This window comes from Rhinolophus sinicus, linkage group LG15, assembly GCF_036562045.2.
Source record: "Rhinolophus sinicus isolate RSC01 linkage group LG15, ASM3656204v1, whole genome shotgun sequence".
NCBI classification, from domain to species: Eukaryota; Metazoa; Chordata; class Mammalia; order Chiroptera; family Rhinolophidae; genus Rhinolophus; species Rhinolophus sinicus.
Genome location: NC_133764.1, coordinates 50,166,788 through 50,186,983, shown reverse-complemented (window position 1 = coordinate 50,186,983; position 20,196 = coordinate 50,166,788). Strand labels below are relative to the sequence as shown.

Sequence of the window (20,196 nt, the reverse complement as noted above, 5' to 3'; positions counted from 1 at the left end):
CAAGGCCTCTTCACATGATGGGCTCAGTTGACTCACCTGCAAAATTCTTTCTCTTGGCTTCTGAGATCCAAGGAACAGCTTCCTTTGCCAAACCAGCTCAATTCCTCATTCAGACCTCAGCTTGCATCCCACTTCCCACTGATAGCAGAGCCAACCTCTGCTCCTTTCCTCACCCTGACTCACTTTCTCCAGCTTATTGTCCAAACCAGAAGTGGACAAGGGCAAGACCTGGCTTACGGGACACAAGAGGCACCTGTTCCTTTCGAGGATCCTGGGTACCCCAAACCCTCCATGACACTGCTAAACCTCTGTTAAAATGCACATCTTTGTGAGAGGGAAGGGGACACCCATCTGGAAGCCATTTTTTAACAGTTTTATTTCTTGAGTAGTAGAGATGGCAAAAAAAACCTTCGTTTTCTTGTAGCTTTACAATAACAGCACCTTTACACGGTTTTCTTATTTTATTTTCACCAAACCAGCAGTGTTAACCCATTGTACAGACAGGGCAATTGAGGTCCAGGTAGGTGAATGAAGAGTTTGGGCCAAATCAACCAGGTATTAAATAGTGACTCTACTTAATCTTGGTGGCAGGTCCACTAAGGGATTTTGCGTCCTGCTTTCTTTCATGCCTCAGACCTGCTTATGGTCCCACTGTGGGGACAGATCAGCTTAATGGAAAGTAGTGAGCAACTGGCTCCTGGCAGCCATCACCTATTTCATCCTAATCAGATTCATAGAAAGCTATCCCCTCACATATGTCGGGGCTTTGGAGGACTTTCTTATCCATGCTCTTCTAGGTGAGTGGAAGGGCAGGATATTTGCCCCATTTTATGATGAGAAAACTGACACTCAGAGAGCAGAAGTGACTTCCACAGTCTCAGCACTAATTAGTGATTCAGCCACTAGTGAAAAGAATCAGGACTCCTGATTCTAGTGCAAGACTCTCTTCCACTCCCACGGCCTCAGGTGTTGGGGATCAGCATGAAGTTGGCCCACCAGAATCCAAGCAGTGGGCGGCTGTGAGGATGGAGCCAGTGCTGCCCAGTCGTGCCCTAAAGGGGCCAACCCTCGTTTCCAAAAGTCAGTCCAGGAGACTCCTCTGACACTGTCGAAGCCAAGCGGGAGGACTCGTCATTCTGTCCCTCCGCCGGCTTTTCCACATCAAGCCTGCTCTCGAAGTTCATTCTCGAGATGGTCGCAGAACGAGAAGAGACTGGACAGTAGCTAAAAATCCATTCTTGGATAAACGGATGCCGACTTAGCCCACAGAAAAAACAGGTTTGAAAACGTGTTGATGCCTGGTTGCTGCTATTGGTGATGAACCCAGTACCAGGGACGACAGAGACGGGGCATACTGGTTTCTGTGGGTCAGCCCGGTTCGTCCAGTTTCAAAACCTCCTCCAGCCATGGGAAAGGGGAAGTGCGCAAGCGCATTGTTGACAGCACCCGCCATCCCCGGGTTATACTGCGTTACTTAGGAATCAGCCAATCAGCGATCCGGGCGGTGACCAATGGGAAGCGTGGATTAGCCGACCCGGCTAATTTGAAAGCTCGGCGCGGGAGGAGGTTGGCGCCTGTACAGGGAGTGTGTGGGGCGCACTTTCCTGTGGCCCCGGGCTCTCATCTGCGGCCCAGGGACCAGGCCGCGAGCGGCGACACAAGCGGCAGGGAACCGACAAAGGGTAAGCGCTGGCTTCGCGGGCTCCTGCGCTCGGGTCTGGGACGCAAGGACCCAGCTGCTCGGTGCTGCAGCCCCAGCCCCACCTCTTTTGTGAGGGACGGAGCAGGTTCTGTGTAGTCCCCTCAGAACAGGGCGTGGGGCGGTGCCGGGTGCTGGGAGCTTCCTTCCACATCTGCGCGGGAAATTGGGACCCCTCTGCTCGTTTGTACCGGACCTAGACTGGGTCTGCCTATCTGCACCCGGCGCGGCCCTCTAACATCTGCTGTGTGAAAGGTCCTCCTGCACATGGAAGGAAGAATTGGGTCTTCCTGTACACTAGATCTGGGGACCTGGGACGCCCTGCACATCTGTGTAGAGTAGCTAAGGCCTCCGCACATCTATACAGAAGAACTGATTGCAGAGTTGTGCCAGCGGCAGTAACTTAGTTACTGGGCACTTAGTAAATATTTGATTGAATAAGTGAAGGAATAAAAGAATATCTGTATGACAGAAAACCATCGCTTCTGCCACTGCTGCTAGGATGCATCCTCTCTGCTTTGACCTGTTAAAGTAGTGAAGTGACTTGGAAAAGATAAAAAGCCTAGTCTGTGCAATGGGTAATGTGGGGGGTTTTACTGAAGACATTAGTTCTTCTGGCATCATGGGGGAAATGTATGTCATATTTATCCCAATAATAATGGCTAACATTTATTGAGCACTTACCAGGTTTGAATGAACTCATTTAATCTTCACAACAACCCTATGGGATATACGCTAATATTATTTACATTCACAGGTTGGGAAACAGAGAAGTTAAGCCTAGCTCAGAGGAGAACATCTACAAAATTTTTCTGAATGAGCTTCTTCTCAGTCCTCCAATCTTGTCCCTACTCTATTTTCTCTTCCTCACCACATCCCATGCTTCAATTGCCAACTTATCCAGTCCTTCTCTGCCTATTTCATTATTAAATTACCACACACTCAGATATTTTAAAGTCTCAACCAACCCAGCTCCATTTATACCTTTCTAAAAAAACTATACAAGTAGCATATTTTTAGATGTATTTATAAAAATTGTCTTTATCTGGCCACAAAGCAAATCTAGATGATTGTCGGAGTGAAAACCATATTCTCTTTCCACAAGCAATTAAGTTAAAAATACAAAAGAAAACAAACTCATGTTTGAATATTTTTTTTAAAAAATCACTTAGCTGAATAGGATGTCATAATTGTAATTAAAAGATAATTAGCATGGAACAGTGACAATACTATTTGTGCAACTTGTGGGATGCAGCTAAAGCAATATTTAAAAGGTAATTTATAGTCTTAAGTGCTTACGTTTGAACATTTTTTTTAAAAGCTGAAAGTTAGTGAGGCAAATATCCAACTTAGTTAAGATAAAGCAGAACAACAGAATGAATGTGTAGGAAATAAAAAGGAGTTAAGAACAGAAGAAAATGAAATAGAATTTTACTACATAATAAAGAGGATTAACTTAGGCAAAAGCTGTATCTTCAAAAAGACTGATTGAAAAACCAAACATCTAGCAATATTTGATTAAGAAATAAAGAAAGGAATCATAGAAAAATGCTCTAAAGATTGAAAATAGGGACATGACACACAAAAAAAATAGGGACATGACTTCAGTTACTGAGAAATTAAGAGAGAGAGGGAGAGAGCGTCTTCAATGGAACACTCTTTCTGACAATGTTTTTGGACAATTTTCTAGGAAAAAGACAACTTACCAAAACTGATTCAGAAGTTCTGGAAATTTTTAACAGATCTATGACCATTGAGGAAATTGAATTAGTTTAAAATCTATTGTCACACACATTAAACCCCCCACCACTAAAACCCACCAAAAAATTTACAAGCAATTGGAAGAAACTATTCTAATCTTTTACAAACTCTCCCTAAAAAAAAGAGAAAACATTTCCAGTCTATTTTGTGATACCAAAAGTGAGACAAAGAAAATTACAAGCCAATAAATGTAGTTGTAAAAATCTTAAATAAAATATTAGCAATCAGAAGCCAGCAATGTATAAAAAAAATAAACTATGACCAAATTGGATTTATCCCAGGAATATGAGAATAGTTTAACATTAGAAAAATCTAATACAATTTACATAATTACAGATTAAAGGAGAAAACATATCCCATTAAACACAGAAATAGAATTCAATAAAATTCAATACCATTCATGATTTTTTTTTCTAATTTGGTGAACTAGAAATAGAGGTAAATTTTCTTAAACCAACTAGAAGTGAAATAATAGGAACATTCCCTATAAAATTAGTAAAGAGATAAGATTGCTCACTATTGCTGTCTCTAGTCAATATTATACCAGAGGTCCTAGCCATAACTATAAGATAAGAGAAATAAAAAAAAATAAAAATTAGAAAGGAATAAACAAAACTCATCAGTTACTGCCTTATGACGGTCTATTTAAAAAAAACACAAAAGAGCACAGTTCTTTTGTGTGAACGACTAACCTAACCATAGAAAGAACCAGTGATCTTTGAACATTGCCCTCTGGACACTAGGGTGAAGGGAGATAGGAGCCCCAAACACCAGCTACAGGGCAGAATGGCCTAGGATGAAGAGTAATGCTTCTGGTGACAGTCTGAACAGGTCAAGTTCTGGCCTTGCTACTTACCATCCCTATGACAAGTTCCTTCCTGAGCCTCAGTTGCCTTTGTAGAGTTGGGATGTAACTACAGAATGAGATTGTTGTGAAAGTTAAATGACACCATTTGTAAGGCACTTAGCATAGTGTCTGATACATAGTGTACGCCAGTAAATGTTAGCTATAATAGTAATTATATTTAGACTTTTGGATTCAGACTCTGCTCTTCTATGGCCTTTATTCAGTCATAGGACACATGTTATACAGCCTTTACTACACGCTGGATTTGGTGCCTAGGCAACTGTGATGCACAGACTATATGTCTCAGAAGAGGGTCCTGTTCTCTTGGAGCTTAAGGACAAGAAACACAAGTGTGTGAGAGTTGTGACAGTGATGAAGGGGACTACAGCCACCCCTATAAAAAGAGAATATGCAAGGGCTAGGCACCGATCCCCCTTTCCTAGCTCTGCAGGCGGATCCCCTCAAGTCCTCAGAAATTCTTCTCCAGGGGCTTCTGAGGAGCTTGGGCTTGTGCCACATGTATCTCTGATGGTGGGCAGAGGAAGCTATCCTGAAAACAACTGAATCTTGACTTCCCAGCCCCAGCCCGGGAGTGAACTAGCCTCTGGCTTTTAATGAGCTGCCCTGGGTTAGAAACAGGACGTGACTGTGGCTGGCTCAGAACCCTGAAGATCTTATTAAAGAATCATCTCTCTTGTACTTTGGGCTGAAATGCTCTTTCCAGCCGAGGATCAAAGCAAACTTGACAAACGTTCTCTCATTAATCTCCCCATCCCCCTGGGGTGGGAGCAGATCGGTAACTGTTCTCTCTGGCTCTCAAAGGGGGGAAGGAAGCTGGTGCACCGACCTGGTGTGGCTGATGGAAAGACCTCCCCACCAGTCAGATGCAGAGCAGAGACCAGGACTCGGGCGTCCTAGCTGCCGCCATGCTAAGTGGCACCCCACCCCAACCCCACGCCCCTAGCACTGTCTCAGGAAGAAGGAAAACATCTCATTAGGCAGACCGTCTGCCTCACTGGCCCTCAGGAAGCCGTGAGGAGAGAACTGTAAAGGTTATGCGCACTCTGCTGCCAGTGCCCTTTTTAATTTCCTGCTTAGAATGTTAGTCTGCTCTGTGGCTCCTCCTCATCTGAAACCCTCCCTGTGGGGGAACTGGGAATGCCATTAAGGCAGCCAATGTAGACCCAGACAGTAGGGCCAGGCACCCTCAGCCTTCCTTTCCCTGGGTACAAGAGTGGGGTTCCCCCGGGGATGGGAAGGCGAGGATGGGAGACAGGAACTCTCCCTGAGTGTTGAAAATTATGTATTGTCTATGTGTCTGAAAGTACAGAATACATTATGCTAGTTACATAAAAGCAGCTATAATTATTACACAAACATAAGGGACTATTACAAAAGTGTGATCATGAGAGCAAAATATATAATAGCATTATAAGACAGTATATAGTCTCTGCAGTCAGACTGCCTGGGTAGGAACCAGGCTCTATCATTTACTAGCATTGGGATCTTGGGCAAGTTGCTTAACCTTCTCTGTCTCAATTTTCTCATTGAAAAAAATGAGTATAATAATAGTATCTATCTTGTGAGATTGTGATGGAGATAAAAGGAGATGATACTTGGAAGGTGCTTAAAAACAGTACCTGGCATAGTGAATAAACAGACAGCTATTACATTTATTATTATGGCAGTCCAATTGCTGGGACAGGAAAAAAATTATACACATGTAAAAAGATTATTGGTTTTGTGTAGCAAAGAAATTATGAAGTTTGGAGGTGGGGGACAGGAGTTTCAAATCAGCTCCATTCTGCCTCATTCCCAAAGGAAAACATGAGTTATTTGCTGGGTTATTAGGTAGAAATTCCACTTTTCTTTGCCAAATGACCTTGGTCCTGTCAGTGGGACCTTGTGTTTCCTGGGAAAGCATTCATCTATTCATATCCCCCAGGAACAGTCCCTGTTTCTTACCTCTGTTAATATACCCGGAGAGCTGGGTTGAACTTTTCCAGGAGATCTGTGACTCCTGCATGCCAAAAATTCCATCTCTACCCTTGGTAGGCTGGCTTGAAGGAGAAATGAAAAAACCACGGAGAGAGGTCTGAGGGGAATACAAGAGGGAATAAGCAAGTAAGTGTTTGGAATTATCACCAAGTCAACATTAGGAAATCTGTCCATGTCACTCTCTACATTAACAGATTAAAGGAGAAACACTGTGTGATCATCTCAGCCAGTGCCAAAAAAGCATTTGATAAAATTTAACACTCATTTCTAATGGACAGTGAAGGGTGGGGAACTAAATATAGAAGAGCTAAAAATAGGAAGTAACTCTACGATTTGCAAACTATACCATCATTTAATTGAAAAATCTAACAGAATCGATGACAATCTATTAGAACTAAAAAGGGAGTTCAGTAATGTGGCCCAATACAAGATCTGCATACAGAAATCAATTGCTTTCCTATATTCTGGCAAAAAATGAATTAGAAAATGCGATTTTAAAAAGAGCCTATTCACAATATAATAAAGACTATACAATAACTAGCAATAAACCTATCAAGAAATACACAAAACTCAAGTGAAGAAAACTATAAAATGTTATTGAGGATTATGAAGTTGTGAGTAACGAAAAGAGATACTATGTTCCTAGATGGGAAGATTTGATATTATAAGATGCCAGTTCTCATATTAATCTATAAATTCAAAGTAATCCCAATTAAAATCTTAGCAGGATTTTTCATTTAAGTCTGTAAACTTATTCTAAAATCATATGCAAGACAAGATGCCCAAGAATAGTCAAGAAAAAGAACAAAAGTGAGACATAGAACCACAGTAATTACAACAGTAAGTTATAAGAAAAGGAATAGACACATCAGTATAACAGAATGGAGAATCTGAAAACAAATTCATATTTACATGAGAATTTAGTTATGTTAAGTGTGGCATTTCAAATTGGTGGAGAAAGAATAGACTATTTAATAAATGATCTTGAGATAATTGCTTACCATTTGAAAAATTTAGAAACCTCACACAATCAATCAATTAATCAATTCTATCTGTATAGAAACCTAAATGTAAGAAAGAAAGAGTATTAGGAGAAATATGATAAAAGTATTTATTACCTTGGGGAAGGAATATCTTCTTAAATATGATGTAAAAACCATGAAAGAAAAGGTTGACATATTTGACCATTTGAAAATTTAAAACTTCAGTATGATCAGGCTAGGATATTTTCTAAGAATGCATGGTTGGTTTGATACCTGGATAATACCAAATAATTTACCAAGTCAACAAAATAAGAGGAAAAAAACACATGGCAGGAGATGCTGAAAGAGCATTAGGTAAAATTCTAGATATTTGTTATAACAACTGTAAGTAAAATAAGAATAGAAGAAATTGCTACTATGATGACTATCCAAAACGAATTTCTAAATAGTGCAGCGCTAAAGTCATTTCCTTTAAAATCATGAACTAGACTGTGATATCCGTTGTTATTATTATTCATCGTTGTTTGTGGAAGTTTTAAGCATTGCAATAGACAAGAAATGAAATATTTGGTATAAGTATAGAGAAAAAAGGTAAAAAATTTTCTGATATACAATTGCATACTCAAAAAACCCAATAAGCCCTAATTTTTAAAAAATGGAATTAATAAGAGATTTTGAGGGTGGTGGTTATAAGGCAAATATATAAAAATCAATCATGTTTCTCCACAGTAGAATTGCCATCTGGAAATGGAGATAGGGAATGGTATTCCATTCATAAGAGCAATTAAGTCCAGAAAGTACTCGGGAATTATATTAAAAGGGCAAATACAGAACCTATCTGAAGAGATAGAAAACTATAAAATCTTACTGAGAGATATAAAAAATATCTGAACAAATAGAAAGGCAATAGCCATGTTTTTGCATGTAAAGGTTTACTATAAAATAAATGCATAAATTTAATACAATTCCATTTGTAATCCCAATAGGGTTTTTTTAAGGGGTGGGTGCGGTGTTCTGGGTTAAGGATGGAATTGATAAAATTTTCCTAAAGTCAAATAAGATAATAAATATTTGAAACTAGCCAAGAAAATCATGCAAAAGAGACTGCGGGGGGGCGGGAGTCGTGCCTTACTAGATGCGAAGCATATTGTAAAGGAATGGAATGCAAACAGTATGAGGTTGGCACAGGAGTGGACAGATTAGTGGAACATAATACAAAGCCCAGTAATAGGCCTCTGAAAAAAATATAGTCATTTAGAAGTGACAAAGATGGTATTTCAGGTGAAAAAGAGATATTTATTAATAATTGGTGCTGGCACCAATATCCTTCTTTTCTTGAGGTTTAAACGGAGCTCAGTGGTTGAGAGGGTGTGGCAGGAGGCCTTGAGTGCTGGGCTGCGGGGGCATCCGGGCAGGTCCAGGGTGGATGGTCCTCATCTCGCTGTGTCTCCGCCCAGGTGTTGCCGTGGTGATGGCGGTGGAGGACAGCATGGTGCAGGTTGTGGTGAGGGTGCGGCCCCTCACCCCGCGGGAGCTGGAGAGCCAGCGGAGGCCTGTGGTTCAGGTGGTGGACGAGAAGGTGCTGGTGTTTGACCCTGAGGAGCCCGATGGGGGCTTCCTTGGCCTGAAATGCGGCAGCACCCATGAGGGCCCCAAGAAGAAGGGCAAAGACCTGACGTTTGTGTTTGACCGGGTCTTTGGTGAGGCGGCCAGCCAGCAGGACGTGTTCCAGCACACGACGCACAGCATCCTGGATAGTTTCCTCCAGGGCTACAACTGCTCAGGTGAGCACCTGAGCAGCGACAAGGAAGAGCCCTGGCCGGTCACCGCCTTGCCCCCCTGCTTCCTTTTCGGGGTGTCATGGGTCTTCCGACAGGCGCCCACCTCCCCGTCAGCTGGGCACTTGTTGAGGAGGGCTCTGGCCTTTGCATTCTCTGTGGGTCATCCATTCATTCTTCTGTGTGTGAGGCACTCTCCTGGGCCCTGGGATTTACCAGCAGGTCAGACAGACATGGTTCCTGTCCTTTAGACACTTGCAGTCTAGAGGGGGGAGAAGACACTAATCAAAATGCTACCCACCAATGGGTGGCTATAAACTGAGGTAAGTGATATGAGGGAAAGAGCTAGGGGCCTTCAACAGAGGAAGCTACCTAGAGAGGAGAAGGCTTCCCTGAGGAAGGGAGAAGCCCCACCCACAGTGGGGACCCCTTGGCCCTCGAATCCCAAGGCCTATAGGGGAGCCAGGACATAGACATGGAGAATGCACAAGCTACCGTACAAATGGGGATGCAAGTGGGTATGGGCAGTGGGACTGCAGACGGAAGGCAGAGGAAGCGGCTTGGGGTGGAGGGAAGGGTGAGCTGGGCGGAAGTACATGGAGGAACCCCTGGAGACGTCGGAGCTGGTCCTGCCGCCTCCCTACTCCCTACTCTGTCCTCTGTAGTGTTTGCCTATGGGGCCACTGGGGCCGGGAAGACACACACGATGCTGGGAAGAGAGGCGGACCCCGGCATCATGTACCTGACCACCATGGAACTGTACAGGCGGCTGGAGGCCTGCCAGGAGGAGAAGCAATTCGAGGTGCTCATCAGCTACCAGGAGGTAGGGCTGTCCCCTCCCTGGGACTGGGTGGCCCCATCCCTCATTCTCACAACCACCTCAAGAGAGAGAGGAGTGGCGTGAGCAGGGGATGTGAGGGTGGTAGGAAGGGGGTAGATGGGGGCCCAGTGAGAGCCCAGAGGGCAGGTACAGCTCAGAGACTACATTTGAGCTAAACCTGCACCTCCTGCTCTTGTCACTTAATGTCATCCCACAAAATGCCACTCTGTGGTGGCACCTAGCCGTGCTGCCCCTGCCCGGCAGCTCAGGCCTCCCAGCCCCCAGGGGAGAGGTTCTGTGACTGCCCCTGTTCCTCAGGTCTCCCTCACTTCCTTTCTCCTCAGGTCTACAATGAGCAGATCCATGACCTCCTGGAGCCCAAGGGGCCCCTCGCCATCCGTGAGGACCCCGACAAAGGGGTGGTGGTGCAAGGACTTTCCTTCCACCAGGTGTGGGATGAGGCTTGGGCGGCACGGGTCCCACACGGGTCCTCTGGGCTTCCCTCCCCAGGCAGTTGGGGGGATGCCCCGGATCCCGCGATGGTGCAGGTAGCAAGGGGGGGACATGGGTTCTGGAGAGCAGCCCCCCCCCCGTTGGGGGAAAGTGCTGGTGGGGGAGACCACAGCGCCCGTCCTGTCATCTCCTCTGTAGCCAGCTTCCGCTGAGCAGCTGCTGGAGATGCTGACCAGGGGAAACCGGAACCGTACGCAGCACCCCACGGACGCCAACGCCACTTCCTCCCGCTCCCATGCCATCTTCCAGGTGAGAGGGGTCGTGGATCAGAGCCTGAAGACGGGCTCCTGACGTCCAGTACCCCCTCACCCCTGCCCTCTGCCCCCCAGATCTTCGTGAAACAGCAGGACCGGGTTCCAGGTCTGACCCGAGCACTGCGTGTTGCCAAGATGAGCCTGATTGACCTGGCGGGCTCCGAGAGGGCATCCAGCACCCACGCAAAGGGCGAGCGGCTTCGCGAGGGTGCCAACATCAACCGCTCTCTGCTGGCCCTCATCAATGTCCTCAACGCCCTGGCCGACGCAAAGGTAAAGCTGCACACACCCAGGGTCCCCCCAGGACAGCCACCGAGAGTGCCTAAAGCCAAGGGTCCCTCCTTTCAGCACCGGGCCAGAGGCTGCCAGGTCCCAGCCTGGGCCCGTCTAGTCCAGCCACCTCACCCCGTGCCCGCTCGCTGCCCTCCAGGGCCGAAAGTCTCATGTGCCCTACCGAGACAGCAAACTGACCCGCCTGCTCAAGGACTCTCTGGGGGGCAACTGCCGCACGGTGATGATTGCTGCCGTCAGCCCTTCTGGCCTGACCTACGAGGACACTTACAACACCCTCAAGTATGCCAACCGAGCCAAGGAGATCAAGCTCTCGGTGCGTGCCAGCTGGGAGGTCCGGCCTGGTATGGGGGAAACCTCCAGGCTGGGAGGAGGAAGGGACAGGACCCACCAGCTTCCTCCAGGGCCCAGAGCAAGTATTCCAACAAGGCAGAGGGAAGACGTTCCCTAGCCTCTGTCTTCAGGGAGATTGTTTGTGGTAAAAATGACACAGCCCTCATCCTTGGGAAGACAGCAGTTCGGGGAGAGGCAGGGCAGTCTCCAAGTCTTGGAAAAGAAGTAAAGATCACAGCATTGGGATGACGGAGGCAGAATTGTCTAAAGAGGGAAGCAACAGGAGGGGGTAGCCGTGTGTTGGCCAGTGATTTTGTTCAGACTTGTTTTTAGCAGCATTACCGTATTTCAGCAAAACAACATAAACACCAACATATAACACAGATAAAAGCAGAGTTGCTGCAGTTTCCCTTGGGTCCTCCAGGGAGCCCTGGCGCTCCTGGAGCTGCTGAAAAGCCCCTGGCCTGGTGAGAGTGTATTAGTCAGTCAGGGGTCTTGGGTTCAAAGGCAACCTCTGTCTCTTGCTGTGGCCTCAGGCGAGCCACTGACCTTCCCTGGTCTGTTTCCCCAGTCGTGAGGGTGAGTCACAGGAATATGCGTGAGGTTCCTAGCGCAGTGCCTGGCAGTTGGAAGTGGTTGCTTAAAGCTGCTTTGAATGAACAAACACATCTTTCCCCTGTGCTCCCCTCTCAGCTGAAGAGCAACGTGATCAGCCTGGACTGTCATATCAGCCAGTACGCCACCGTCTGCCAGCAGCTCCAGGCTGAGGTGAGGAGTCTCCCTGGGCCGGGAGGCAGGGTGCCCTGGCTCGGGGGCAAGAGAGCAAGAGACAGGAGCGCTGGGGTATGGCCAGGGCTCTGTGTACCCCCCACCACCTCCTGTGCACCTTTGGGTTTCTGAAGGGCTGGCTACTTTGGTTCCAGGTGGCCACCCTGAGAGAGAAACTCCGAGTGTATGAGGCGGGAGCCGGGGCCCCACAACAGGACCTTCCACAGCCCCCCAAATCGGGCCTTCCACAACAGCCGTGAGTTCTGTGGCCCATACCTGCTCCATCCTTCAGCTCGGCAGGGAAAGCCCCCACTCTCCAGCTTCTGGAGGGCTAGGACTCCATGCCTCTGTGCTGACACCTAGGGTTAGGGGTTCCCACTCAGCGCCCAGTGCTCTGACTATCACCTAAAATGCTCTGTGTCAAATGAATAAATGACACCACAGATCTTATCAGCAGCATCTTATTCAAAGGAGGTACAGTTAAGGGGTGGGTGTCATTGTTTCCTAAACCAGAACATTGCTGATTCCTCCGCCCTTCAGCTACTATGTATTTGTTAGCCAAGTATCCATCCCTGTGGGCCCTGTACCACCTGGTGCCACCTGTCCCCCCCCTGCTTTCCCAACCTACCCCTACTTGCCTCCTCTCAAACCCTTCATTTCCCTCTTAGCCTTCCAAGCTCCTTCCCACCATCCCGCCTTCCCAGCCAGCCCTGCCCCCCAGAGCTCCACCCAGGGGCTGCGGTCCTTCCAGAAGAGAGCCTGGGGACAGAGGCCCAGGAGGAGAGGGTCGTGGAAGGGAACTCTTCAGGCCAGGAGCAGCCTCCTGAGGACAGGGACGAAGGCCCAGCCCAAGAGGTAGGACTTGGAGCTGGTGGGATCCTGGAAGAAATGTTCCTCCCAACTCAGAGTCCCTTTAGTCCCAGGTTCTCTACCTGGATGTCACATCTTAGTCATTAGGAGGCTTTCAGATCCTGTGCAAGAAAAGAGCTATTCTGTCAGGTCCTGTGTGTCTGGAAGTAAGGAGCATGTGTGTTACCAGCAGGGGAGCAGGGAGGGTGGACAGAGACTGGGAGAAAGAAAGCCTCTACCAGGACCTGGCCAGTCCAGGAGCTATCATTCCCACTTTTGGAAGGGGAAAAGATTTTAGGAACTGCTTACGTAAGGAGGGAGGCCATCTTGGGCCCTCTACCTGTGACTTTCTCTTTAGGTTCCAATCCAGGTGCCAGAGCAGAGCCTCAGACACCCACCGCTGGGGTCCCCTGATCTGACCCTGCAGCCCAAGCCAGTTGTGGACCTCTCACCACAGAAACTGGGAAGCGATCGTTCTAAGCAGTAGGTGTTTCCTGGCTCTTTTTTGGGGTCCAAGGTGGGAGGTGATGGGTTCCAGCCTCCTGGGGTGGGGGTTGATGCTAAAGTCACAAAGCTCTGGTTGTGCTCCAGTTACGATTTAAATCTTGTTTCATCACCATTGTCCCTTATCTGCTTTCAACAACTTGATATTATCACCTACTCCATTTACTTATCTCTCTATCTCTTCCTCAATGTAGCTGGCAGCCCAACAGGAAGCAAAACACCAAATTCCATCCAGATAGCTGGCAAGCACCGAGTTAGGGCAGGGCTACCTGGGCTAGTGCTTTGCTTTCCAGTCTGAGGGGCAGACTGCCCGTCCTCATCAAGGAGGGAGCAGCCGAAAGAAGTCAGGCGGCAGCTGAGGAAGGAAGAGCCTTCCTGAGTCAGGTGTTTATCGTGTGTCTTCCACAACAGATTGACTGTAGCTGTTTCTTCTCAGAAGTAAATACAAACCACCACCCAAAGCCAAAGAGAAATGGACTTTGGACCATTCTTTCTGTGCTGAATAGACACTGTTCGTATTTTTTTCCTTGGCCCCCAGAAAATAAATCCTTTGCCACTTAACTCTGCTGCTGCCAACCCCACTCTGCCCTCCCCAGCACGCTTCACGCTAGGCAGTATATTTAAAGCTTCTGGACAGAAGGGCCTGTTTAATTTTATTTTTTGTTGGGGAGTGTCTGTTCCCGACTCAGCAAAAATGCTGCAGCCGGAATAATCAGCAGCTTGTTATCTGTCTCCTGCTGCCTACTCCCCAGGGCCCAGGAGGGGCAGGGATGCATTGGCAGGATGTCCCCTTGATCCCCAGGGAACAACCACAGGCTCCCACTGATGACTCAGGGTCTCTCTGCTTGGTGTCCCCTATTGCGAGGAGAGAGGACGCCAGGGTTCTCATTTCTGCTGTGCCTCTGGTTTTGTGGCCTCCGACAAGTTACTTCAGTCTTGGCTATGATTTGGGAAATCATAGGCCTTACTCTCCCTACTTCTTTGAGCTGAAACACTAATAAAATGTGACAGGAGACCCCAAGTATTAGGGGTTGCAGGACATTCCTCATCATCTCCATACTTGGAAACAGCCCAACAACCAGATCATGGGAAATTATTTCTCTTTGGCTTTAGACTTTAGAATCTTAGACCACCAGGGTACCGAGTTGATCTTAGATTTTCCAGTTCAGTGGTTTGCAGACTTTTTTAAGCTGCAAAGTCCTTCTTCAAATGAAATCTTATGCTGAAATCTAATGTAGAACAGATAAGGCAGAGCTGCTTCATTTAAAATGTCCTCGGATGGGTTTCTTGAAACCTGATTTGAAAAAGACCCCTGATATAGACCAAGTCCCCATTTGTCAGATGGGGTACTGAGGCATCTGCCCGGGACCACACAGCTTCAGCGAGAGGGATGGGGCCAGACCCAGGTCATCTGACATCCAGCCCAGTGCGCTTCTCCCCACACACCCACATTGCTCAGTAGCCTAATCTTCATATGTGTGGCTCAGGTGGATATAGAATGAGTTTCTGCTGTGTCTTTTTTAATTTATATCCTGCCTTCTTTCAAAAACGGCCTGGAGGCTGCTTTAGAAAATGAGTTTGGGTTTCCCGAGCTCCCACTGAGGGCAGAGGAGGGGGCTCAGAGGTGTCCAGGCAGGTAGTAGATTATGCTACCTGAGGATAAATTATTGGCCATGACTAATCCCCACCGAGATAATTGTGTTTATTCTTTTATCATAGGTGTGCCTGACAGAAAGGAAATTTGCTTTATTAGAATCTAAATTTACAACATCAATAATCGCATTACTCTCATAATTTCCCTTAAATAGCCCCTCAGTGCATATGAAATATCCGCTGATTCGCACATACTCTTTCAGGATCCCAACCATTAAGTAGAGTTAAATAGAAAGCTCAGACTGAATGCCGTTGTGAGGGTCTTCTCAGACCCGAGATCACACAACCTATCTTATTTCATCTCCTAATAAGGTAGATGGCATGATTTCTATTTTACAGAAAACAATAGCCAACCTTATAGTGCTCACTATGTGCCAGGTACTCTTTAAACACTCTGTATAAGGTAAGTCATTTCATCGTCCCAACAACCCAATGAGGTGGGTGGTACTTGTTATCCCCATTTAAAGGATGTGGAGACTGAGGGTGAGCGTGATCCAAGCTCAACAGCTGGGAAGTGTCAGAGCCGGGACTGGAGCTGGCAGGCTGGCCTTCTGACTTGAGACTGGCTCTTCACTACTAACTTTATTGTCCCTCAGGAAAAAGAACTTTACTCAAGATCATAACACCAGTAGGTGACAGAGCTACAAGAAAACTCAGACCTTCTGAGTCCAAGGCCACTTAGCACCCTTTCCCTATTTCCCAGGTCACTATCTTTGTTGGGGGCCATGTGTAGTGGGTAAAGCCTCCCATCATTACCTGTGACCAGCTCTGCCAGCTTTGGTCTTCAGCAAGGGTGTGGCAGAGCAGGAGCCTTGGCTGGGACGACGGGAGTCCAGCCAGCCAGCCTGGGGCAAGGCAGGAAGGAGCTCTTTACCACACCTGGAGCAATGGGCCAGGTGAATGGCAGACAGTTGAGTAGGGCGGGGCTCCCCTTCCCTCTGTTCCAGGTTGGCGCTGAAGGTGCTATGCCTGGCCCAGCGGCAGTACTCCCTGCTCCAAGAAGCCAACCTCCTGACCCCCGACATGATTGCAGAGTTTGAGACCCTGCAGCAGCTGGTGCAAGAGGAAAAACCTGGGCCTGGAACTGAGACCTCGGGGATTCCTGGTCCGGCCAGGGGGGCACCTCTGGCTCAGGAGCTGTGTTCAGAGTCAAGTGAGTCTTGCCCCTGCTCTGCCTCTGCCTGTTGGTGCCGTCTCCAAAGCCCAGCTGGTGCTGAGGGGTGGCTGGGGCCTCAGACGCTGGGTTATGCCTCGGCAGGAGGCTAGGCCCCTGGGACCATGGACTTCTGCATAGAGAAGCCCCAGGAGTCAAGGCAGAACTGAGGAGTTAGGGGCGCCTGCATGTCTCCAGTTCTCTCTCCTTAAATTCTAGAGACTCCTTTCTTCCTGTCAGTCTCTGATCTCCCCTCAGCACCCTCCTTCTCTATGCCCAGAGGCTCCAGGATACTCTGGCCCTGTAACCCGGACCATGGCAAGGCAACTGAGTGGCCTCGTGCACGTTCTCGGGGTCCCACCTGGGCCTGACCACACCCCAGCCCAGACAGCTGCACAGCCCATGGAGAAGAAGAGAAGGAGGAGACCAAGCCCTTCAGAGCAAGAAGGTCCCCCAGCCCCGAAGCAGGGGACCAAGCGCCAGCGCCAGTCCTTCCTGCCCTGCCTGAGCAGGGGGTCACTGCCTGAGGCTCGGCATTCATGGGGATCCACCCCCCCCAAAGGGGGAGGGGTCTCTTCCCCCTGCCACTCCCCTCGCTGCTGCCCAGCCACAGTCATCAAAAGCCGGGTGCCTCTGGGTACTTCTGCTATGCAGAACTGCTCCACCCCTCTGGACCGGCCTGCAAGGGACCTCAACGCCACCTTTGATCTCTCCGAGGAGCTCCCCTCAAAGCTGGGTTTCCATGAAGGTGCTGGCTGGGAGAATGTCCCCCAGGAACTGAAAAGGCTGGATCTGCCCTTCATCCCCAGGTGGGTCTCCCTTCCAGCCTCCCTCCCCGCAGGGAGTCAGGGGTCAGCCAGGTAGAGTGGTGCTGCCAAGAGGAGTCAAGACAGCCCAGCTCTTGGAGCCAGAACGTTTGCCGTCTCTTTCCCTGTGGTCTGATCAGGTTTGTCGCTCCCCAGGCCCAGGAGGGCAGAACATACACTTCCATGAAGGCATTGCTACTCTCACGGGTCCTGCCTTGTCTGCCTAGCTCAAAGCCACCAGCTCCATGCTGGTTTGTGGCACACCCGTGAGTAGCTAACGGGAGGGTCAGCAGGGAGCAGGAATTCACAAGGGGAGCCCAGCCAGCTCTGTTCCTCTGCATGGCTTGGCCCCTTTGGCCCTACCTGAGTTCTGGGTCCCACTAAGAAATACCTCTCTGCTGCTGCCACCCCCACATTTTACCCTCCAGCCCAGCATCTGGAACTGGGAAGGGGATCCTCAGAAAACTTTATTCAGCATTTTTCAGTGAGAAGATGAAGCTCTCAACCCTGCCTTTCACCCACATGGCAGGGTAGGGGAATAGTGACCAGCTCAGGACAGTCCAAAGCCAAGAAAAAGTGGCAGGCTGACCTGGACTTGAGAGGCCAAGGGCAGCAGGCTGCCCACCGCACCCCCGCCCCAAACCACCTCTCAGTAACAAGCTCCGAGTGGGCAGGTGGAAGGGTGAAATCGTTTGAACTCCAGTTCCCTGGACACACCAGAAACTGACACCTGGACGTTCTCCCAGAACAGGCCTGTCACTCAGCTGTCAGCCCAGGCCGAGTGAGGCAGGGAGAGGAATCCACCTCTTAGTAGGAAGAAACCTCAGAGGTCATCTTGTTCAATTTCCCCACTCCCCATGCTGGACTGGAGGGAGGAGGTGCTGGCACCCTTTTCCGGTTGCCTCCTGACCTGCCTCCCGTCATCTTTCTCCCTCCCCCAGTGGACCTGTGCCCCTGTTCACCATGAAGGGCCCCAAGCCAGCATCTTCCTTCCCTGGGACCTCAGCTCGCAAGAAGAGGCGCATTATGAGGTGAGGTTGGGGAGGTGTGGGGGGCGTTGGATGCCTGGGCCAACTACAGGCCCCCCATGTGTCTCTGGGTCCCTTGGAGCCAGTAGCGGAGGTCCTGTGAGCAGGGCTGGAGTCTGATTTTCTGAGGTTCCCTTGGCCCTCGCTATTACAGGATTATACTAGAAGTGAAGGGTGTCTCCCTTCTTTGGTTAAAGGCCACCGGCCCCCTCTCCATGAGGGAGATAGTCAGTGTTCACTGATTAATCGAGAGAATGGACTCCCTGCCCCCTCACCTCTCAAATCCCTCTAAGCTCCCCTCCCCCATCTCTCCCATCCTCAGATCTGTCTTGAAAACACTTGTTGGTGCCCAGCCTTGCCCTGCTTTCAAGGCTTAGTGTCTCCCTCCACCCACCCACCCCCACCTGCAGCCCAGGGACATGGCTGTGACCTTCCTACCTTCCCTCAGTTCCTTAGTCTCCCGCAGAAGCCGCATAGCCTGCCTCCCCAGCAGCACCTTGAAGAGGCCAGCTGAGCCCCTGGCAACCCCAGGTGACTGACATTGAGAACAGGGGTGGGCTGGGCCACGATGACAGATGAAGAGGCATTAAGAGGGGACAGGGTAGCCGGAGACCCGGGTGAGAGGAAGGGTACTTCCAAGTGTCCTGGTGACCCGGATGAGAGAGATGGGAGATGAGAGGGGGGAGGGGAACAGTGGACACAGCCTCACTTTTCTCCTTCCTCCCTGCCTCCCCCTGTGTAACTGGCCTGCAGAGCTCCCCTCCAGTCCCCGCTACCCTGGCAACCAGAGGAGCCAGAAGGAACTGATGAGGGCTGGGGGAGCGCTGGGAGCTGGGAGCTGCATCACCAAGGTGTCCTGACCGCCAGCCCCTCTTGGCTGCCGTCCCCTCCTGAATCCCGGAGCCCTGACCTGTCTGCCTCAGCTCGGAGCAATTAACGCCAACACCCTCTTCCTTCATTAACACTCCTCCCCCAGCCATTCATTCGGCTACTCGGCCTCCTTATTAATCTCTTGTTACACTCAGCTTCTCAGCATGTATATATTCATTTGTGAGTGTTAACGTGTTGCTATTTTAAAGTGTGCTGCCACCATCCCCCCCCTCCCCCCGTGTATAGCACCCTCTCTGCAGGCAGGTGGCTTTGGGGGGATTTGTTCTCTGCTCCCAGTCTAACGCAGGGCTGTGTGCATTGATGGCAGTGGAGGGGGGATGACGATGCGATGGGGGCATGATGGGCAGTCCCAGCTGGACCCTTCCTGGTTTCTGAGAGGGCCATCTTCAGCCCCATCCTCCCGCCCAAGCCACAGTCCTGGTGATGACACAGATGATGGTGGTGACTTAATTTCCAAATGAGGATGGCTTCATTGTTTTCACCTTGTCGTAAACAGCATACACACTCAGTGCAAAAAGAAGTGTAAAGAAGAAGGGGAAATGCAGCCTTGATGCTGCCACCTAGATATCGGAGCTGTTATCACTTGGGTTTATATCCTCGGATCCTTTATCTCTGCATAGATACACATATATACATATATGTAGATACAGATATGTATTTTTATTATAATGGTTAATAAACCATCTCTATCCTTGGTGTGTGTTTCTCTCTGTACACTTAGGGAGAATAGCAACACACCTTCCCTTTCTCACCTTCCTACTCTTCCAGACCTCAAGAAACTTCTGGGTGTAGAAAACATTTCCCTCTGCCTCCTGCAGGATTGCGTCTGCTCCTGAGCAGGTGAAGGAGGAATGACACTTGGAGGCCTGCTCCGTCCTCCTACAGCGTGGGCTTGGTTTGTTAGGAGTCCTGTGGTCATTCAGTCAGTTGGGGAGAGTGTCTTCGTGGTCCCCAGGTCTTAGCTGAGGCTCCAGGCTAAGCTCCAACAGGCTTGAAGCCAGAGAAACTTTCTTCCTACCTGCCCCCGAAAGCCCCACTCCCCACCCCCGTGGGTGACTTTCCTTTCCACTCGTTTGGATTGTGACAGTTCAACACAAGTTTACCTCTGTCTCTCCAGGAAGATGTGGCTGTCTGAATGAATTACTAGTGTAAACAAAATTACAGGAGTCCGTGTTTAACTTGCTTCTGAAAACAAACATGTTAAAAGGTATTTAGCACATTGTGAGTAGTGTGTAAATAATTCTGCTAATTCCAAATGAGTCCTCAT

General features: G+C 49.0%; 1 protein-coding gene across 2 annotated transcripts; it reads left to right on the top strand.

Moving 5' to 3' along the window:
• The first annotated feature begins 1,558 nt into the window (after positions 1 to 1,558).
• Positions 1,559 to 19,625, top strand: KIF18B (kinesin family member 18B). 2 transcript variants are annotated; one of them, XM_074319959.1, is made up of 17 exons: positions 1,559 to 1,682; positions 6,363 to 6,431; positions 8,746 to 9,072; positions 9,732 to 9,889; positions 10,231 to 10,335; positions 10,538 to 10,648; positions 10,729 to 10,926; positions 11,084 to 11,260; positions 11,971 to 12,045; positions 12,201 to 12,301; positions 12,714 to 12,900; positions 13,253 to 13,377; positions 15,999 to 16,204; positions 16,485 to 17,013; positions 17,952 to 18,041; positions 18,487 to 18,569; positions 18,792 to 19,040. In XM_074319959.1, exons 3-17 carry the CDS (start codon positions 8,760 to 8,762, stop codon positions 18,896 to 18,898), a joined length of 2,565 nt encoding a protein of 854 aa, XP_074176060.1. In that variant the 5' UTR covers positions 1,559 to 1,682; positions 6,363 to 6,431; positions 8,746 to 8,759; the 3' UTR covers positions 18,899 to 19,040. The 2 variants fall into 2 exon arrangements, with proteins under 2 accessions (XP_074176060.1, XP_019607868.2); XM_019752309.2 differs by lacking the exon at positions 6,363 to 6,431 and having other exon boundaries at positions 1,561 to 1,682; positions 18,792 to 19,625.
• The last annotated feature ends 571 nt before the right edge of the window (positions 19,626 to 20,196 follow it).

Coding starts and splice junctions, on each gene's coding strand:
- KIF18B (XM_019752309.2), top strand. CDS start 8,760: ATGGCGGTGGAGGACAGCATGGTGCAGGTTGTGGTGAGGGTGCGGCCC. Junction 9,890..10,230: donor TGCTCATCAGCTACCAGGAG/GTAGGGCTGTCC, acceptor CTTTCTCCTCAG/GTCTACAATGAGCAGATCCA. Junction 18,042..18,486: donor AAGAAGAGGCGCATTATGAG/GTGAGGTTGGGG, acceptor ACCTTCCCTCAG/TTCCTTAGTCTCCCGCAGAA.